The 18034-nt window shown below is 48.6% G+C and overlaps 1 protein-coding gene across 3 annotated transcripts in view; it reads left to right on the plus strand.

Moving 5' to 3' along the window:
* FGF18 (fibroblast growth factor 18) overlaps positions 1-18034 on the plus strand; it is a 63574-nt gene that overhangs the window by 16030 nt on the left and 29510 nt on the right. For 2 of the 3 annotated variants that reach the window (XM_041470284.1, XM_041470275.1), the window contains one exon: positions 6433-6613. In XM_041470284.1, the coding sequence (XP_041326218.1) occupies positions 6433-6613 (181 nt within the window). Of the gene's footprint in view, positions 1-3062; positions 3183-6432; positions 6614-18034 lie in introns of those variants that run through there. The other variant, XM_041470294.1, reaches the window with a different exon arrangement.

Raw genomic sequence — 18034 nt, forward strand, 5'->3', positions numbered from 1 at the left:
GTCCCACTGGGAAAGAGCTGCCTTTGGGGGCTGGGAGGGGGCTCAGTCTTGGCCCCTTTGGTGCTGCAGCACCAGGGCACAGTTCAGGGGCACGGGGGCTGCCTAGTGCAGGCAGCTGAGCTGCTGCTGCTCGTGGTGACATTGTCAGTAATGTGACCTGGGAGCTGCTGGCAGTGAGCCCGTGAGAACAGACAGGTGCAGGGGAGATGAGAGGCTGGGGGTGTTGGAGCCCCTCCGGGAGCTGCATTTCAGCACCTCGGCAGCACTCTGGTGATGGGCTGTGCTGTGAGCAGCGCCGTCCTGCCTCCAGCTGGGCTGCTTTCAAGGCTGAAACCCTGCTCTTCCACAGGATTAACTATTTCCCAGGGTGCAACAAGTTTAGAATCTCACCGTATCACATATGGTGCATTTTCACAGTTCTGGCTAAGGCTCATTCCACCATCAAAAGGAGAAACCTAGTTTTCTTGAAGGTGGCATCATCTTTCTCTAGAAAATGGTCAAATACTGATTGATGGGCCATAAAATATTCATTTCCTCAAACTCTCAGGTTCCAGTTGTTTGGCACTCCCTCCGGCCTCCCTCCTGCTTTCATACCAGGCGCAGTAACACTGTGCCTGCCATTCCAAGGCCGACAGACGCGTTGCTTTTGCAGTGGTGCATGGCTTGGACAGCTGGCGGGGTCTGGGAGCGGCTGGAAGTGTGGCTGAGTGATGGCTGCTTTTCTCAGAGGTTGTGTGTTTCAGAGGGAGCAGAGGTCTGGCACTGTCCGAGGAGATTCAATCTGCCTTTCTGAATGCACAAGGCAGCTCTCCGGAGGAAAGGAGGCTTCACTTGCAGAACAGCTTTTGGATCCAAGTATGTGTCACCTCATGGAGCTGTGTCCCCTTTTTCTAAGCCCTGGAAATGTGTTCTCCTTGGGTCTTACTTAACATTTCTGAAATCCAAAGGGACGGGCAGGCTTGAGCCCCGCATCACCCCATTTCCTTCTCCTTTTCCAGCTTTCTCACCAAAAAGAAATACCAAAAAGCATTTCAAGTGAAATACTTTGTAAATGCCATTGGTAGAGATTTTTGTGGAATCTCATATCTGATCACTTTGAACAGCCACTTTCACAGCGCTCCATGCCCTTTCTCAGAGACCATCCCAAAGGGTGCCCAGTCACCATCCATGGTGACATCTCCCACAGTTTGAGTGCAGCTTAAATTTTTGGATATTTATTTTTCAAGACAAAAAATATTTTTGCATGGGTATTGGGAAGAAACAAACAGCAAAGCAAAGCTCTAAGTTCTGTTATTTGGAAAGGCTTAGCTCCATTTGTGGACTTCTGGCACTGTTGTACCTTGGCCTCTCTCCCACTGGATGTACAGAGCTTCACTGCAAAGTACCTTCTCTGCATATCTGAGCGTGGAGCTGCTTTCCCAAATGTGCTCCTGAACCCACAGAAGGGACCATGCCCAAGCACTGCTCATCCACTCCCGTCTGGCTGGGGAGGCTCTATGACACAACAGTAACAACATCCTGGTGCTGGATTGACTTTGCAGTTAAATGGAGGGAAAAGGAGTGCATTGTGTTTCGCTGTGTGCTGAGGGTGGCTGTCATGGGGAGCTAGCAAATCCTGCTGTGATTTGTATACAGGAATTCTGGCAAAGTCATGGAAGCAAAGTGGTGACTTGCCTTTGAGGGCTTGAGAGAGATCTGTCTTGGATATCCTCTTGTTGACCTTATTGAGTTAACTTTCATGTGTTTAGAAGGTCATGGAGAAAATCATTAATATTAGGTTGATTTGATGGCTGAAAGGTAATAGGTATTTCCTGCTTCTCAGATGGGGTTTGAGAGGACTTTGAATAGCCTGATTTGTTTATCTTTTGCAATCGGTATGGCCCTTAGCTAGAGGGATTTTGTATTCCTGGTTCAGCTAGGGGAATGACATATGGTTGAATGACATACAGAGCTCTCTATTGAGTGCTCTGTAGCATAAATAGCAAAACACCAGGAAATTCTCAAGTCCAGCTCCCAGCTAACTTGGGTATGCTGTGGGCCTTGGACATCTCATGCTGTAACGCTTTATGACATGAACAATAACAGATTAACATCCCCCCTTACTGGAAAGCTCGAAATAGAAAAATCCGAAGTGCGTGGAGGTTGGTTGGGTGGAAAGCCAAATCCTGCAAGCGTGGCTTGGCACGGCCAGGGTTTCATTCACCTTGGCAGGGCTGGGATTGCTCCATTCACAGGAGGCATCTGTGAGTGCAGAGATGGGGCACGAGCCTGTGCAGGGCTGACATCACAGTGCTGCTGTTGGAGGCTTTTGCCGCTCCTGAGCTTTTCTTGGATTAATGCACAGTGAAACCTTAGGCTGCATCAGCAAAATGGTCTTTCCCTCACCCTCCATCTGGGATTTAACAAGGAGGGGAGTCATTATTTAAGCTGAAGGATCATTGTAAAGCCATTTAAAATGAAATCCACTCTTATTTGAGAATCATTTGGCAAAAAAGGACATGAAAATCTCCCGTTGTGGACTCGCTGGAAGACAGATGTAGTTTCTGGTTCCTTTGGCTGTTGGGAAAGGAGGTAGGACTGAATGCTCCACCTTGAACGGCTGGGCAAGGACAACAGACAAGGGAGAGCAGCTTCCTTTCATGAGTGAGGCATTCCTGTTGCTTCTGGGGCTTGAGGTGATGGTTGTTTTTAAAATAAATGCTTGTATAAACTCTGGATAGCCAACTGTATTTGTAGCTGGGTATTATCGCTGAAAGGTGTAGTGACAAATGAATAATAAATGCATAAGGAACTGATGGAAAAGGAAAAGAGAGGAAGAGTGAAAATTAAATGAAATTCAATGTTCTGATTTAACAACTGGGATTTTGCAGGTTATAGATTGTTGCCAAAGAATGAGATGGAGTTACACAAAACCACTGTCTTGAGATGCTGAAATCGACATGCACAGATAGCAGCCCATACCAGTTGGACAGATGCCAGACAGACCATAATACAGCCCCAGATCCCTGCAGGAGTCCTGTCTCCTGTGTCCCACACTGCTGCTCAGGAGCTACAAGGTGCAAGCAGCCCTTCCCTTGAGGGACCTGTTGTGTGGAGCTCTGGACCCAGAGTCTGTTTTGCTGCCTACACCGAGGTGTGGATGATCAGACTGAAAGGCAAAAAAGGGCCTCATTTTGTGTATGGTATGTTATGTGCAGTAACAGCATTTCCATAGTGAAAACAAAAAGGAAAACTTGCTCTGGTGAACAGGAGTGACCTTCAGCCCTTCAGTTTAAGGGAGTTAAAGACATTTCTGCATTCAGGTGTATTTGAGGGTGAGTGTACTTGGTTTCAGGTGACCTCCCTGACTGAGTGTTGGTGATCAGTTGCCAAAGGAGACATATGTTACTAATTTTTATGAGATTTATAGAAGAGTCTCTCTTTTGGTATATATACATGGACTTCCTTATCTCAGAGAGGTTTGCTGCTTGAGGGAGTGTACCCTGTAGGGAAGAGGTCCTGTGAGAGTGAATTTTAGCAATGATCAAACAGGTAAAATCTCATAAAATCAACACTGCATGAATTTTTTTTTTTTTGGGTATTGATATTCTCTGCTGCAGGCCAGATGCAGCCCAGGCTGGCACGGTTAATTCCTTTTGGCCACCCTCCAGCAGAGCATCCTGTTTCCACGGGGTGGTTAAGTGTGAGCTTATCTTTAAGCAGGTGGCTAAATCTGGGTGGTTTCACTGCTGCTCTTACCACGGCTTCTGGCCAGGAGACAGCTCAGTTGCAAGGGGAGCCTGTAGCCTGTTCCTCTTCCAGGATTTCTGCCCTGGGTCACAACTGGGCACTTCTAGGGAAGTGGTGGAGTGATACAGGCTAGACTGACTGTATTTTGGGGTCAGCATCACCTGCTGGTTCCTGCATCAGCTACTTCAGGTCTTGGCTAAGGGTGAGGCCAGCCAGCTCCTTGGACAGGGAAAGAGGAGATGTCACCCCCTGTGCTGCTGGGGCCCTTCTTGCAAAGGGAAGGGGCGCTTAATTAGCTGATCTTAGGACAGTGGTGACAGTGGTGCACAGGTGTGTTGGTGACATGTTGGAGCTGAGCACTGTGCAGGATGCTGTGTGGGTGCTCCTGGGCCCACCGAGGCACTGCAGCTATGGGCTGGGGCCTCTGCAGTGTGAATGCTCCAGACACAATTAGAAGAGAATTAAAACATGTTTTGGAAAACAGATTGCATTTTCTGTTGGGAGTTTCCAAGAAAGCAAAGCAACCTGCCCTTCCCCCCACTTCAAATCCCACCTGTTTTGTTTTTTTTCCTAGAAAAATGTGAAATTCATTAACATGTGGTGAAAGCAATGTAACGACGTCATCTTGATTTAAAATCTGTTTTAAATCTTAAAATAATGGAGCCAGAATTTTAGCTGCAAATAGCCTTGCTTTGTGGACACAAGGCAGACTGTCAGCACGGCTGGAACCTCTGTGGGTTTGGTAGTTTAGCATCCTTTGCAAAAATGGGATTTGAAAAGAAAGCAAGAAAAGATATAGTAAGGAAAAAGATAAATTAATATGATTTCTGTGAAAAGTCAAGTCCTGTGTGTTTCACTCAGGTGTAGCTGTGGTGCCCGGGGAGGGCAGGGCAAGCAGAGCCCTGCTCTCTGCTGGCCAGAGCTCTGTCAGCGTCCTGATGTGGCACCCTGCCATGCCCTCGGGCTAGGGGCTGCTCCTCCTCCCCCTCCCCAGCTCTGGGTCACAGCTTCTGGCCACCCTGTTTTCTGAGAGTGGGAAATATTGTGACCCCTGTCTGTCACCTCTGACATCTCTGCAAATGTCTCAGCATTGCCCTGAGCCTCCCTTGCCCAGCCTCTGCCTGTGCCTTCAGCTCCCTATGGGCTTCTGACAGCCAAATCAGAGATAAATCACTTTCTCCTCAAAATGTCAAACACCAGAATCCCAGATTTTAGTAAGCACACCGAAGGCAATCCCGCAGCATCACTGGGAACCTCATTGCTGCTGCCACTGTGCTGAGCCTGGGCTTTGGCTCAGGGTGATTTCTGGTCTGGTGCTCCACGGCACTGCCTGCCTCAGTGAGGTTTTCTTCCTGCTGCAGGCCTGGGTGTCCCCAGGATAACTGGAAATGCTGCAAAGTTCTATTGAGGTTTTGACTTTCAGGCTTCACTGTATTTACAGGTGTGAGATGATTTGCAGGAGACTGAAGTGAGGCTCTTTGGTGTGTTGTGGCCACTTTCTTGATGTGTTTTAGTCTGGAGTGGATCTGAACAAGGATTTATTGACCTTTTTCATTTTCATTGCCAGTTCCCTCCCCACACTGATACATCAGAACACTTTTGCTTGCAGGCCATGTTTCGTGTCATTTGCTGTCCTGTAAAGGGACAAAATGTTGCCCATCTGTGAGTTTGGAGGGGATGGTGTGGACGTTGTGGTGCAAATGCCCCAGAGATCATAGATGGAGTTCGTGGAGCAATTTTTGGGCTTTCCTGTTGTTTGGGTGTGAAGAGCTTTTTGGGTGCATGCTGCCCAGTCTCCCCTTTGGGAAGGTATCTTGAGAACAGTGGTGTTGTTGGATCCTCTGACCTTGGGCAAGTCAGGATGACTCTTGGGAAGGAAAAGTGGGACTCCTGTTTTGATATTTCTTGGGAATACTTAAAATAGGAAACAAAATGAAAAGTTTATGGTAATAGTTTAAGCTGTAGTGAATTAAGGTTAATTTACTCCCTTGGCCAGAAGAAACAGATGGGGTGGCTGAGGCTGTCAGACCCCTGCTGATCACAGCCACTGGTGGAAAAGCTGGTTTGACTCTCACCACTCCTCCTGTGACCCTTTTGAGGTGGACAGAAACACATCCATGGCTGGTGATCACGAGGTGGCTTTACTGCAGAGCAGAGCTGGTCAAACAGTTAAGCTGAAGAGTGAACAAGTGTCACTTCTATTGTAGTGGGTTTTATGCCAGTGTGAAATTCAAGTCAAAACAGCTAAGGGCAACACAAAGAGTTTTTTCCCTTGACTTTTTCCTGCAGCTAACCCAGAGACTCAGTGCAGCTGCTGGAGGTGATGCACCAGATCTCTGAGAAGGGTTTGGCTGGCCCCACTCTCCAGTTCGTGCCTGTGTAACCTGGTAGAGGCTGTGCATATGCAGTGGGTAGCCTAATTTATGGTCAGCGTGGCTGACTGGGATTTAATCAAAGCAGGGGTAAGCAGAAGTTTTTATTCATAAACCCCCAGTTTGATTGTAATGGCCCAGTTTTGTGGAGACCCAGCTCTGGGTGGAATTACACACAAGTGTCTGACACTGCTGCCAAGTGAAAGGCAGCCAAATCTGAGTCCCTCAGTGCCAGTGCCCTTGGCAGGCAAGTCTGCAGTCCCTCTGCCCCAGAGCCTTGTTGTGTTCATGGTCTGTTCTGCTCTCTCTCCCCACTCCCCACCCATCTCAGATGTTTGCTGCTGAGGAGAATGTGGATTTTCGGATACACGTGGAGAATCAGACGCGAGCGAGGGACGATGTGAGCAGGAAGCAGCTTCGGCTCTATCAGCTCTACAGCAGGACAAGTGGAAAGCACATCCAAGTGCTCGGCAGGAGGATCAGTGCCAAAGGAGAAGATGGAGATAAATATGGTAAGAATATTTACTGGGATCCTCCAGACTTCAGGTCAAAGGCTTTAATCCAGGGTGTTGTGCTAAGAATCTCTTGGGAGAAAAGTAATAAGAGCAATAAAAACCAAAATAAAAGGAAAAATAACATTTCCAGGTTAAGAACATGAGATTTGTTTTGCTGGTGCTGCCTCCCAGCTGCAGGCAGTTCCTACAGTACTGCCATGCCCCAATTTATTAGTATATGGTTGAAGAAAAGAATGTCTTTCTCCCCAAGCCATGAGCTCACAGTGTGTTTACTGCAATTCATAAATGATACCTAAATTGGTGGTTGGGGAAGTCCTTTCCCCATGAACTCTTGGGCTCGTGTTTGGGTGAATCCAGTGTTTGAATGAAGCACTCTCATTTTTTCCGGTGGTGAGATACTTGGTTTGAACTGAAAGTAGACTTTGAGAGCTTTGAGAGTACCCCAGAGCTCAAGCTGAATCTCTTGAGTGTGTGGAACTTGCAGGAAAAACAGTACTTACCCTGTGCTAGCAGCGCATTCAACTGTTCTTGTTGTGATTTGCACACAAGCAGCATGCTGGAAATGCTGCTAGAGGCTGGGCTATGAAAAATGCTGTAATTCTGGTTCATTTTGAGATGGTTTCTGCTGAGATGCTTTTACTCTAGTTGGCTGTTGGGAGGATTTTAGAGCTGTTGAGAACACTGGTTCTGTTCGCGTTTGGGGTATGCAGCCCTGTGTGTTCCTGTGCTGCTGCAGAGGTGTGTGTGAGAGTTTGCTGGATCAACCATTTGTGTGGGATTGTCTGGGGCAGCACTGGTGAAGTGGAGCTGAGCTTCGAGGAGGGCAGGTCAAAATCTGGGAGCGGTTGTTCCCTCAGGAAGCTTCAGGACGGATGAGGCACACACTGAGCACTGAGGGCAGCTGCTGCCACTGCCGGCACAGGTGCAGGAGCAGCGTGAGCTGTGCCACGGGAAGCGACAGCCAGAGAGCACCTGGCAGGTAGGAAGTGACCCCCCAAGCACTTGTGTGGGGTCAGCCCCTCTCTCAGAGCAAGCCCTGCCCTTAGGCCTCATCAACCTTGTCCTTTGTCGTTCCCAAATTTCCAGATATTACAGGAGTGAAAAGTGCCACCTGGCTGCTAATTATCGTGTCATTTTATGGCATTCATCCTCCTGAGCTCTGATGTGCAAACGAGGCGCTGCCGCCGCCCGGGTGCGGCTCCTGCCCGCGGTGGCTGTCAGGTGCCGTGGTGCAGTTTTCCTCTCGGTGAAAGAAGGCAGCATTTCCAGTGGGTGCAGCAGGGAAGTGTTCCCGGGAGCAGCTGACAAGTGCTAATTTATGTGTCAAAGCCCATCTTGTCCCCTTCATACATATGCAATCGTGTCTGAACAACAAACCCGCGCGTGCGGGAGCATGCTCGTGGCCGAGGGCGCTGCTGCCACGACAGAGCCCGAGATTCCCGGCCGGGAGCTCCTGCATCCCTGCCTGCCTCCAAACCCTGCTCCCCATCCGTGCCTGCATCCAAACCCCACTCCTGCATCCATGCCTGCATCCAAACCCCACTCCTGCATCCCTCCCTGTCTCCAAACCCCGCTCCCAGCTGTGCTCCGTGGGTTGTTTGCCTGCACCCCCAGAGCCTCCTCAGCAAATGTGCCGAGGCTGTGGAGCCTTCTCGCCCCCAGCCCTGTGAAAGGTTATGGAAATCTGCTCTTGGTCCTGCTTGGCACAGAACACTCAGAGCATGATAATCGGGGAGACAGTGAGGTGGGACACGGTGGGCTGGGATGGAACCACGCAAAGCTCCTGTCTGGGATAATGGAGGGGGGAGAGATGTCGGAGTTACTGGAGTGAGAACCATCTGCGTTACAGCCCAACCTGGACACAAAGGCAATGACACAGGGTTCATTATGTGCCAGGAACCCCTCCCCCTGAGGCATTATTATGGAGTAACCTTTGATCAAGACCAGAGAGAGGCTTAAACTGGGTCTGGGGATCTCAACAGTTGCAAACTTTTGATCCACGTCTCCGTCTTGCCGGTCAGGTCTGCATGTGGAGGAGGACACCTCTCCTCCCACGCAGCAGATGGCTGAGTGTCCCCCTGCCCTTCCCCTCTCCTTCCCTCTCGTGACAGAGCCGGGCTGTGCCACCCTCGCCGATGGCACCGGCTCCTGCCCCAGCCCTGCTGAGCGAGTGCACGGCGAGGGCGATGTGGGCTGGTGGCCTAAGGATTGCAGCTTGGGGAAGGCTTTAGGAGGAGAAACGCGCGTGAGAAATGTTTGAGAAAAGGCAAGAGATGTGGGAAAAGGTGCCTGTGAGCTGGCTTCAGCCGTGACTGGTCCAGTTAGGAGAAGGTGACATCCAGCAAGGGCCACGCCGGCTCAGGGTTCATGTGGGAAGCTCTGGCAGGGCAAGGTCCCTGCTGCTCATCACCAGCCCTTTAGCACCAGCCCGTTTTAAGGATAGCGGAATAAATAATGTTTTAGCACCTCTTTCCCGTCTTCCCTTACATTCACAATAGTGTCCAAATGTTTCTTTTTTCCTTTTCTTTTTTCCTTTTTTTTTTCTTTTTTTTTTTTCCTACATATACAGCTTCCAAATGGGAGCGTTGTCCTGCCTTTGAAGGGAGGTTACTTTTATTGCAAGATTTATTGATTTCTGTAAAACTTCTCGCCTCTTGGTTGCAGAGAATGCCCAGAACAGAGGGGAGGTGGCAGATCTCAGGCAGGGAACTTCTGCTTTCCAAGCAGCCAGCCGTGGCTCAGGGAGGAATGATGCTGCAGGGCCGGGGGATCTGGCCAGAGGAATCCCTGTTGATTGTTTGATCCAGGTGTGCAAATGCCATGAGCAAGGCAAAATGCATGCTCTGCAATGCTTAATTCTGCTGTCATCATAATTCCGGTGTGTAATTTTTGGTTTATGCATTCTTTGGGGCCGAGATCTGGCCCCATGTGTCAGATTATTAAATGGCAAATTAAGTCAGTTAATAGAATTAATTGAGTCGATGTAATCCATTTAGTCAGATGGATTTGATCCCTTCTCAGATGAATTAGAATCCATTAACAGATAAGTCAATTATTGGACTAAATTAAATCTAATAATAATGCCTGCTGCTCGCAGCAACACTAATTAATCTAAATACACTTACCTGTCTCCTAAGGTTGTTTTTTTTAAAAGCTTAATTGATGTTCCTAAAGTGCTCTGAGATCTTTAGATAATAGATGATCTGTGTGAGCAAAATATTATCTCTTAACAGACTATAAACTAATTAGAGGACTGATCTATTTCCAAATTGCATTTTTGCTTTAATCCCTTCAACCTATTCAGAAAGAATTTACACTTATTCCTATTTGCACAATATTCGTATTATAAGCTTATTATTACTCTACAGGTTCCTAAGTGGTCCTTTCATTCAGAAAATGAAAGGGTGAAGGAGAAAAAACAACCATTAAAGTGCTGACAAAAAAAAAAAAAAAAAAGGACCTGGAACCTTTATATTCTACCTCCGATAAATGGTACAGATAGGGAAGAGAGGGATCAGTGACCTGAAACCTTAGATCCTTTCATTTATTTTCATTTCACAAAAGGCAGAAGACATTCTATCCTGTTTGTTCACGATCTGTGTATCCGGCGCAGTTGGGCAGGCAGAGCTCTCTTGGTTGGGTGAAGGCATTTTTTGCCTCATTTGTATTTCACAGCCATGGGGTTTTTGGTTTAATTTGTCCCCAGTCGTGCTGTCCTGCGGGGCACTGAGCAGTGATAGCAATCAGTGCAGAGGTGTGAGAGCCCTCTGCTCCTCTCGGTGGAGGGAACTTTGACTTTGGGAGTGCATCTCTAATCGGCACGTTCCAGGTGGGGTTTGCTCCATGGATCCATTCCATCACAGTTTCAAAAACACTCTTCAGGTCCCTCAGGAGTTATAAACCCTGTGTTTTATAAACCTTCCTGACTGATAAGCTCTCCAGTCTACAGCGTGGAGGCTTAGTTTGGGGACATCCTGAGCAAGGGGCAGGGCACAGGTGGTACATCGGCACTGGGCACTGAGGCAGGGCCAGCCCCTTGAGGCTCCCCGGTTCAGTGGGTTTAGCTCAGAACTCCCGTGGGACGGGTGTGGGGTCTTAGCAAAGCTTGGGTTTGTCGGTGGGGTGGGCAGGGAAGTGAGGGGAAGGGAAGGGAAGGGAAGGGAAGGGAAGGGAAGGGAAGGGAAGGGAGTGTGCACACGATGCCGGGTGTGACCTCCACATGCCACGGTCGTTCTGGGCACAGACATCACGCCCCGCACAGATGTGCTTCTCTGGGCGGTACAGAGGCAGCAAGGCGCTGAGGCAGACGGGTGTCACTTGCTGGTGAGCCCTGCAGCCCGCACCTCCCGCTCGAGCTGGAGCTGCCCTGAGATGCCAGCGGACCTGCCCACGGAGAGCACATTACAGCTGTCTAGACATCAGCCACACTCCATCCTGCCAGAGATTTCGTTTGTGGTAGAAGTGGGCTCTGTTCCATGAGGAGGTGTAATATGTGTGGAAAATATTATAGCAAAATAGCCTCCTTTAATTGACTCTAAATTTTGCAGTATTCCTTCCTAGGTTTGGGTAATCCGGTGCTCTCCAGAATTAATGGCTGACATAGCACTTCTTCGGGTTTGGCAGCCTGACAGCTAATTTAGAACTCCCTAAACTCATTTCACTAATGACTCCCATTTGTTCTATCTGAAAGCCTGGAAACAAATGCAAAATACCAGCGCCATTGTCCCATCTTTAGCAAGTCATTCTTTCCCTCCGTATTTCTGGCACCTTAACAGCAAGTTGCCTTGGGAAATCTGATTAACCCTTCCTCTTCCTGGAATAGTTTAAATAAATTTTGATCCCTCTCTTGGAAAGAGCAGGAGTAAAAAACTAAACTCATTGTGGCTGGAAGGCTCAGAATTTCTGTGCAAGAAAGATAAGAGATACAGTCCGAACATCAATTTGGATTTGTGAAATGTCGCTGTATTTCCGCAGTTTTTCCACGTGTATTTCAAAGCTGCTTTTCTTGCCAGGAACAGGTGCGTGCAAGGGTTTGTCTGTCAGTGCAGTTCAGCCCCAAATCCCGCAGAGCTGGGATCTGCTTTGTAATTTATTGTGCTGACCCATCAGGATGGCTGTTTCCCATTTAACCGACTATCGCTGCCTCCAGTCTCTTCCCATTACAGTTTTGACATCACAACAAGACAAATAAATTTTTTAAAAGACCTTTTATCTTCTAAACCATTTATTTTCACTTACTTAGCCCGGGGGCAGAGCTGACCTCAGCATAGGGGATGATCATTCACCATGGCAGCTGTACAGTCAGATGGGTCCTGGGGACAGGCCTGAGCCGAGCAGCCTTCGCCCTGCAGCTGCTGTGCTGTGGCTCTGGCCTTCTCCCTGCTTGCCCAGCGATCCCCGAGAGCTGTGTTATTTTTTGTTCCTTAAAACGTCTCCCCTTTTCATCTGCAGTGGGGCAGTGGTGAAGCTGCTCCTTGAAAGCAGATGAGGGGATGAGCTGAAGCTTCAGGCAGCTCAGGGTTTTGCTGAGCAAGGAGGAGCTTCTGTGTGAGGCAGAAACCTGAGCTGGGGATGGGGATGGGGATGGGGATGGGATGGGATGGGATGGGATGGGGATGGGGATGGGATGGGGATGGGGATGGGATGGGATGGGGATGGGGATGGGATGGGATGGGGATGGGGCTCCCAGCTTGCTCTGGGCAGCGAGGGCTCTTTGTTGCCCTCACCTTCCTGGTGGTTCTGAAGGGTTCTATTTGAAACACACTGTTAGCATCTTGTACAAGCCACTGAAGACATTTTCAGTTTTTATTCTGCCATATTTTGTGCCCATGCCAGGGTGGGGAAAAGCCTTGCTTAGGCAGGATGAGAAGTTTGAGAAAAACCCTAGCCTTTTTGATTCATGACAAACCTATTTTGAACAATTAATTTGTTGCCAATTCCCTTTACTTTTGATTTTGATAGCTGCTCTCCTGAGCTCCTGCTGCAACCAGCATCACACCTGAAGCCCAGTCTCTCTGCAACAGTCTTTGTTTTGAACCTGCACTAACAGCAAAACCTGACATTTATTTTCTCTCTGACACCACACTGATTTTGGATTTTCCTACCCCTGGATGTTGAGATAGCTTAAAGAGCCTTGACTTTCATGAGGAAAAAAATAATCTCCTTTTAACTCTGTGTCTAAACTTCACAAGCCTCCACAAGCACTGGTCAGGGTTTGGAAAGCACAGGTCTGTCTGTCAGCAAATATTAGAGACTCAGAAATAACAAGGAGAGGTAATTTAGAGATCTAGTGATAATTTGTCATTTTTAATTCCTGTGTGGAGTGGAAAGTGGGCTACAAAGTGAAAAATCTTTATTTTCATGCAAGTCATAAAAGGGTTTTTGTTAACAGTTTGTGTGTGTGTGTATAATTCTGCACTGTGATTTAAGTGTTCCCATTAGAAATGCAGAATAGGAAATAGGATCCCATCTGTGAGCAATTTAAGAGGAAGTGAGACAATGGAGTCGATTGCTGCTTCAGTTCAGATAATCAATACAAATATTATTAGTATAGTGATTTATCTTCTTAGACACTTTATGAAAACGTGAATGCCAGCCCCTGAAGACAGGTCAATATGATGTTATCTGTTCCTGCCTTGCTGTGTTTACGGTGCTTTCCCATGAAGGTCAAGCAGCTGCTTTGTTAATGTTCTTCCCTGGCTCTGATGAAATAACACAGAAACAAACTTAGGGCTTTCCTTTCTCCTTCATGGCTCCGGAAATGCACTGTGCTTGTCAGTGCAGTGATTACTTCTGTCTGAAATCTGTGCTGGGGACTGCTGGGGGGACACTGGGAGGTGATCTTTAGGGTCCCTTCCAACCCAAACCATTCTGTGATGAAGTTCTGGACGAAGTTTGCATAATTTTAAATATATTTCTAGGCCAGGAGTGATTCTGTGCACAAATGCTGAGAGCTCCCTTGGGTTTATTGCAGTTGTTCCGTGTTGGTGTCTGTTACCAAACCTTGTTTTGTGCTCTCTGAGGTTTTCCCATGTCTAAGCATTTGGCCAGTCATTGATTAATTCAAGTCGGTTCATGGGGCTCGATTAAAAGTACCCTACAGATATGCTAGTCTGCATTTCCAAAAGGGTTTTTAATTGCTTTTACTTTGGAGAAGATGGAAGGAAAACATTGTCAACAAATGCTCTTGTACATTTTGCTTTGGGGGAACGTTCCCGTACATGATGTCAAGTGGCTAAAGAATTTTCTTCCTTCACAAGAAACATTTGGAATAAATGAGAAATATCAATAATCCTGTTAAGAACTGCCTAACTAAAGACAGGATGGGGAATACAAAACTTGATGTGAAGATTACACTTGTCCTTGAAGGTACCATGGAACCTCACTCGGCTGTTGTTTGAGATTCCTAAAGTCAGGTTCCTGGAGACTCATGGTGGTGTTGGCATTGGCCACACCACTCACCTGGAGCATCTCCTACTGCAGGAGGGGTGATCTGGGCTGGTGGGATGCTGGGGCTGTACCCTCCAGACACTGGACACACAAGAAACTTTGTTCCCCACGTATAATGAAGTGGCATGAATTTCATAATCTCAGTGTCCTCGTATGTCCCTCCTCAGCCCAGAACCCCCGGAACCCACAGTGTGCCGGCAGGATGAAAGCTTTGCAGATGGAGAGATGCTAAGGAGACAGTGCTAACGGAGACCACACTGGTAGCCTGGTTAGAAGTAATTACTTGGTGCTTTGAGATGCTGTGAGACTGTTCCTGTTTTCAGGTTGGGGTTTCCTCAAGAAAAGTGTTAAATTTATAAAAAATAAGGCACTTCAGTCACTCGGATTTCATCTCAGCTCTTTGAAAAAAACAGATAGTCAGGAATTTCCGCAGCTGCAAGGTGGAGCACAGCAAACATTAACAAGGCCAGTAGCACTGTGTGGCCATCTGCAAGAACAGGGAAGTGCCCAGGCCCTGCAGAACTGCACCGCGGCTCGGCAGAAAGGTGATAAATAATGAAGCTGTGAGGAGGAGAAACTGCTGATGCATGATGCTTGGAAAGCTGGAAGAGTCCAAAAAGGGAGCTGAAAATACCCCCCAAAAATGACTATCTGTGGCTTGAATGAAATAGTGTCCGATCAGCATTCAGAAACCGCTGAATCCAGGCCGTTCCAATACTGGCATTTTCCAGACTGCTTGCCAGTCAGATGCAGAGGAGAACACGTGTGGAGCGTCTGCGGTCGCAGTGCTCGCAAGAAGTGGAAGGTGAGCTGGATGTAAAGGCAGTGAGAAGTCCCAGTAAAAAATAGGAAACACCTACTTTTTCTTCCAGTGAGGAAGAGTGGGGGTATTGGGGTTCAAGGGAGAGGGGAACGTAGCTGCACTCTGCGAGCATCCCTTTTAATGAACTGTGCCAGCAATAAATAGTGCCCACTTTGGTCCCTGAAGAGCTTTCAGTATTTTCTGAATGCCCATAACAGACAGTTCATGCTTTTATGGTGAACATAGGAGCTGAGACCTTCTCAATATATCTTGAGCTTTGTGTCCCTGAGTTGTGCTGTAGCTGCCTTGGGGATGTGTCTGTCCTTTGCTGATGCTGCCTGGAGTGGTGGAGCTTGGAGCGTGACTGGGAAGTGCTCAGATATTTTTGCCCTTGTCTCTGTGAGCTGAAAGATGTGCCCAGAGGCCTTCTCCTCTTCTGCATTTGCAGCTGCCAAAAAAGGTGCCTTTCTTCCCCGAGCAATGCGAACAAAATCCCACCATCCACTGTGACCCTGTCTCTTTCAGCTGTGAGTTTTGGGTGTTCTCCAGCAGTGACAGCAGCTGTGCTGGCTGGAGGGGTCTGGCCCCAGGTAGCGCTTGGAGAGGAGTCCTTGCTCTCCTCCACTGCTCAGCTGCTCTGGCCTCGTCCCAAAGCTGGGCTGGTGGGGCAGAGAAGGAGCGGACGGGGCTCCTGAGCAGCTCGATGGTGATGTGAGCCTTTGGCGTTTGGCCCCATGCTGGGTGACATGCTTGGGACCCTGGCTTTGAACTGGTGCGCTTTGGTTTACATCTGATGTACTCAAGTGCTTTTGGAAAGACAAGCAGGAGAGGAAATGGCTGTTGGAACATGAGAGGGGAGCTGTAGCATCAGGGGATGTCACCCCTAGCCTCTGGCTGTGAGAACCTTAGAGTAGAGAAGCAGCAGGGAAGGGCTAGGAATAGGATGGCATGTAAGCACCAGATAAATCTAAAAAATATTGTCCAGGTGTCCCCAGTGCTTGGCCAGGGACAGCTGCAAGGCTCACAGTTTGCAGGGGTGAGTACTGAAGCAGACTGGGGGATGCTTCAGGCTCCTGATTTCAAATCACATCCTTGGTTAATTAGAGGGCAAACACTGCAGCTCCCAAAAGCTGGTCTTATCCTGTTGGGATCAGTGATGTAGGTGCAGGTTCCAGTGCTGAAGGAACTTGCCTAAAGGTAACTTCAGCATAAATCCCCAATAAGGTTTTTGCTGGTTGCATGTAGGGATCACAGGGCTGGATCTCTGTTACAGCCCAGGCTTGATTATCCTTTTTCCTACACTCCTGAAACTCCACCGACTTCAACAGAGCCATTCCTGGAGCTCCTGTGTGAGACTGAAAGGAGATTAAGTGCCCAGCAGTGCCTCCCATTCCTCCTGTGTCTTGCACCTTTGTTCAGACCTTGCATTTCAAACCATTTTAGCCGGTGGGAGGCAAATCAAAGCTGTTAGGTTTGAGCCGGTGACAATGGCCTGGTGCTGTGTGGTGTGCCCAGCCCCTTGCCTTTGTGCAACGTTTGTGATTCTTGCCTTTATTTCATTTGCTTCGGCATCTGCATTTGTAACCGTTTTTTTCAAGTGAAGTTTCTGACTGGTGACTCATTAGGAGTAAATAGGCAAAAGGATATTGACTTTACACCTACTAATTTGGGGGTGCTAACAAGCACATGTAAGAGCTTTATAGTCACCGGGTAAATTGTCCCACCTGGGGGGGCTGGAGGAGGGGAGATAAAAAGCATTACAAAGAAGCAGCACTTTTGTTTCTAGCTCCTAGCCTTGGCTGTTCCTGCCGCTGCTGGAGCTGGGGCGGACGTTTGATGGTCACCATTGCTGGAGCATGTTCTGAGCCTCCCCAGGATCTTCCAGCACCATTAGACCCGTGTTGGCATGGCATTATCATAGGATGCTAAATGTGTTCGCTCAGAAATTAGGTGCCCCTCACATCGGCTGAGGGAACAAACCCTCCTTCCCGTGGTGTGGGTGCGGGCCGGCGCTGAGTCAGGGTGTGCTGTGCCTGGAAGCGCAGTTGGAGACACGGCGTGACTTGAGCACGGCCCGTGGAGGCTGTGCCAGCAGCAGTCCAGCAGTGTGGAATGGGAGCCTGTGGCAAACGTGACTCCCTGTGCCTGTGAGGGCACCAGAGTCTCATGGTCATGGCCGGGGGCAGCTCACTCTGCCGGGGTTAGTGCTGGGGCCCCAGTCAGCTGCAGATGTGTCTGTCCCTCTCCAGCCGTGCCCGTGACACAGTAATGCCACCCTTAGGGGTGCTTAGATCAGGATGTCACCGGCTCGGAGTGACCTGTTGCAGGGCAGCTGGAGCATGGCTGAGAAGTGATGGTCCCCAGCCCTGGTGGTCCTGCCCGAAGCAGAGGGTTGAGCTGGGTCACCTCTCGAGAGCCTTCTCAGCCTGAGTGTCTTTCAACACTGCTTGTCAGAACAGAAGTGGCAGGTAAAGCCATTGGTGATCCCTTGCTCTGAAGGCAGTGATTTTCGTTTGGATGCATTCAGTGGGACCCTTGGGAAGTGACTTTTGTGATTTGTCCCCATTTGTGATTTTTGTATTGAGATTTTTAAGAATTTGTATTACTTTAAAAATTGGAGATAGGCAAAGTTTTTCATCCTCCCACTTGGTCCTTCTGCCCTTTTGCTCAGCTTGGGGTGACCCCCGCGTGTGGAACGGATGATACCATCTGCACAAGGGTGTGTAAGCTGTAGTTTATCTCAGAAGAAGTGTGCTGGGGAGGGGAGAGGCATGCTGTGTACCAGGGTGAGAGCCAGCTCTCATCTCTGCTCCTCTCTGGACACGAGTCTGGTGTGCTGTGTGCTCGGAACAGAAGGAAGCCATCACCACTGGCTGTATCTGATGTCAGGCTCTCACTCTGTGGCTGTGACTTCAGCCTCCCCCCTTCTCCTCCTCTGTGCCTGACCTGGCTGCATCCAATATCTGTCTCTCAGCAGGAGGAATCTGAGGAAATGCAGCAAACTTCAGCTCCTGGGGCTAAATTGTTGTGCTCTCTAACAGCAAACTGTGTTGAACTAATTGACAACCAGCTTTAAAAGTACCCCAATCAAGCAAACACATTGATTTATTTTTTCCTCTCTTGCCGAGAACTAAGCAGCTTCCAGCTTGGTTTCCTCCCCAAGAAGT

This window comes from Pyrgilauda ruficollis, unplaced genomic scaffold (genome assembly GCF_017590135.1).
Source record: "Pyrgilauda ruficollis isolate IOZ18807 unplaced genomic scaffold, ASM1759013v1 scaffold105, whole genome shotgun sequence".
In the NCBI taxonomy this organism is placed as follows: Eukaryota; Metazoa; Chordata; class Aves; order Passeriformes; family Passeridae; genus Pyrgilauda; species Pyrgilauda ruficollis.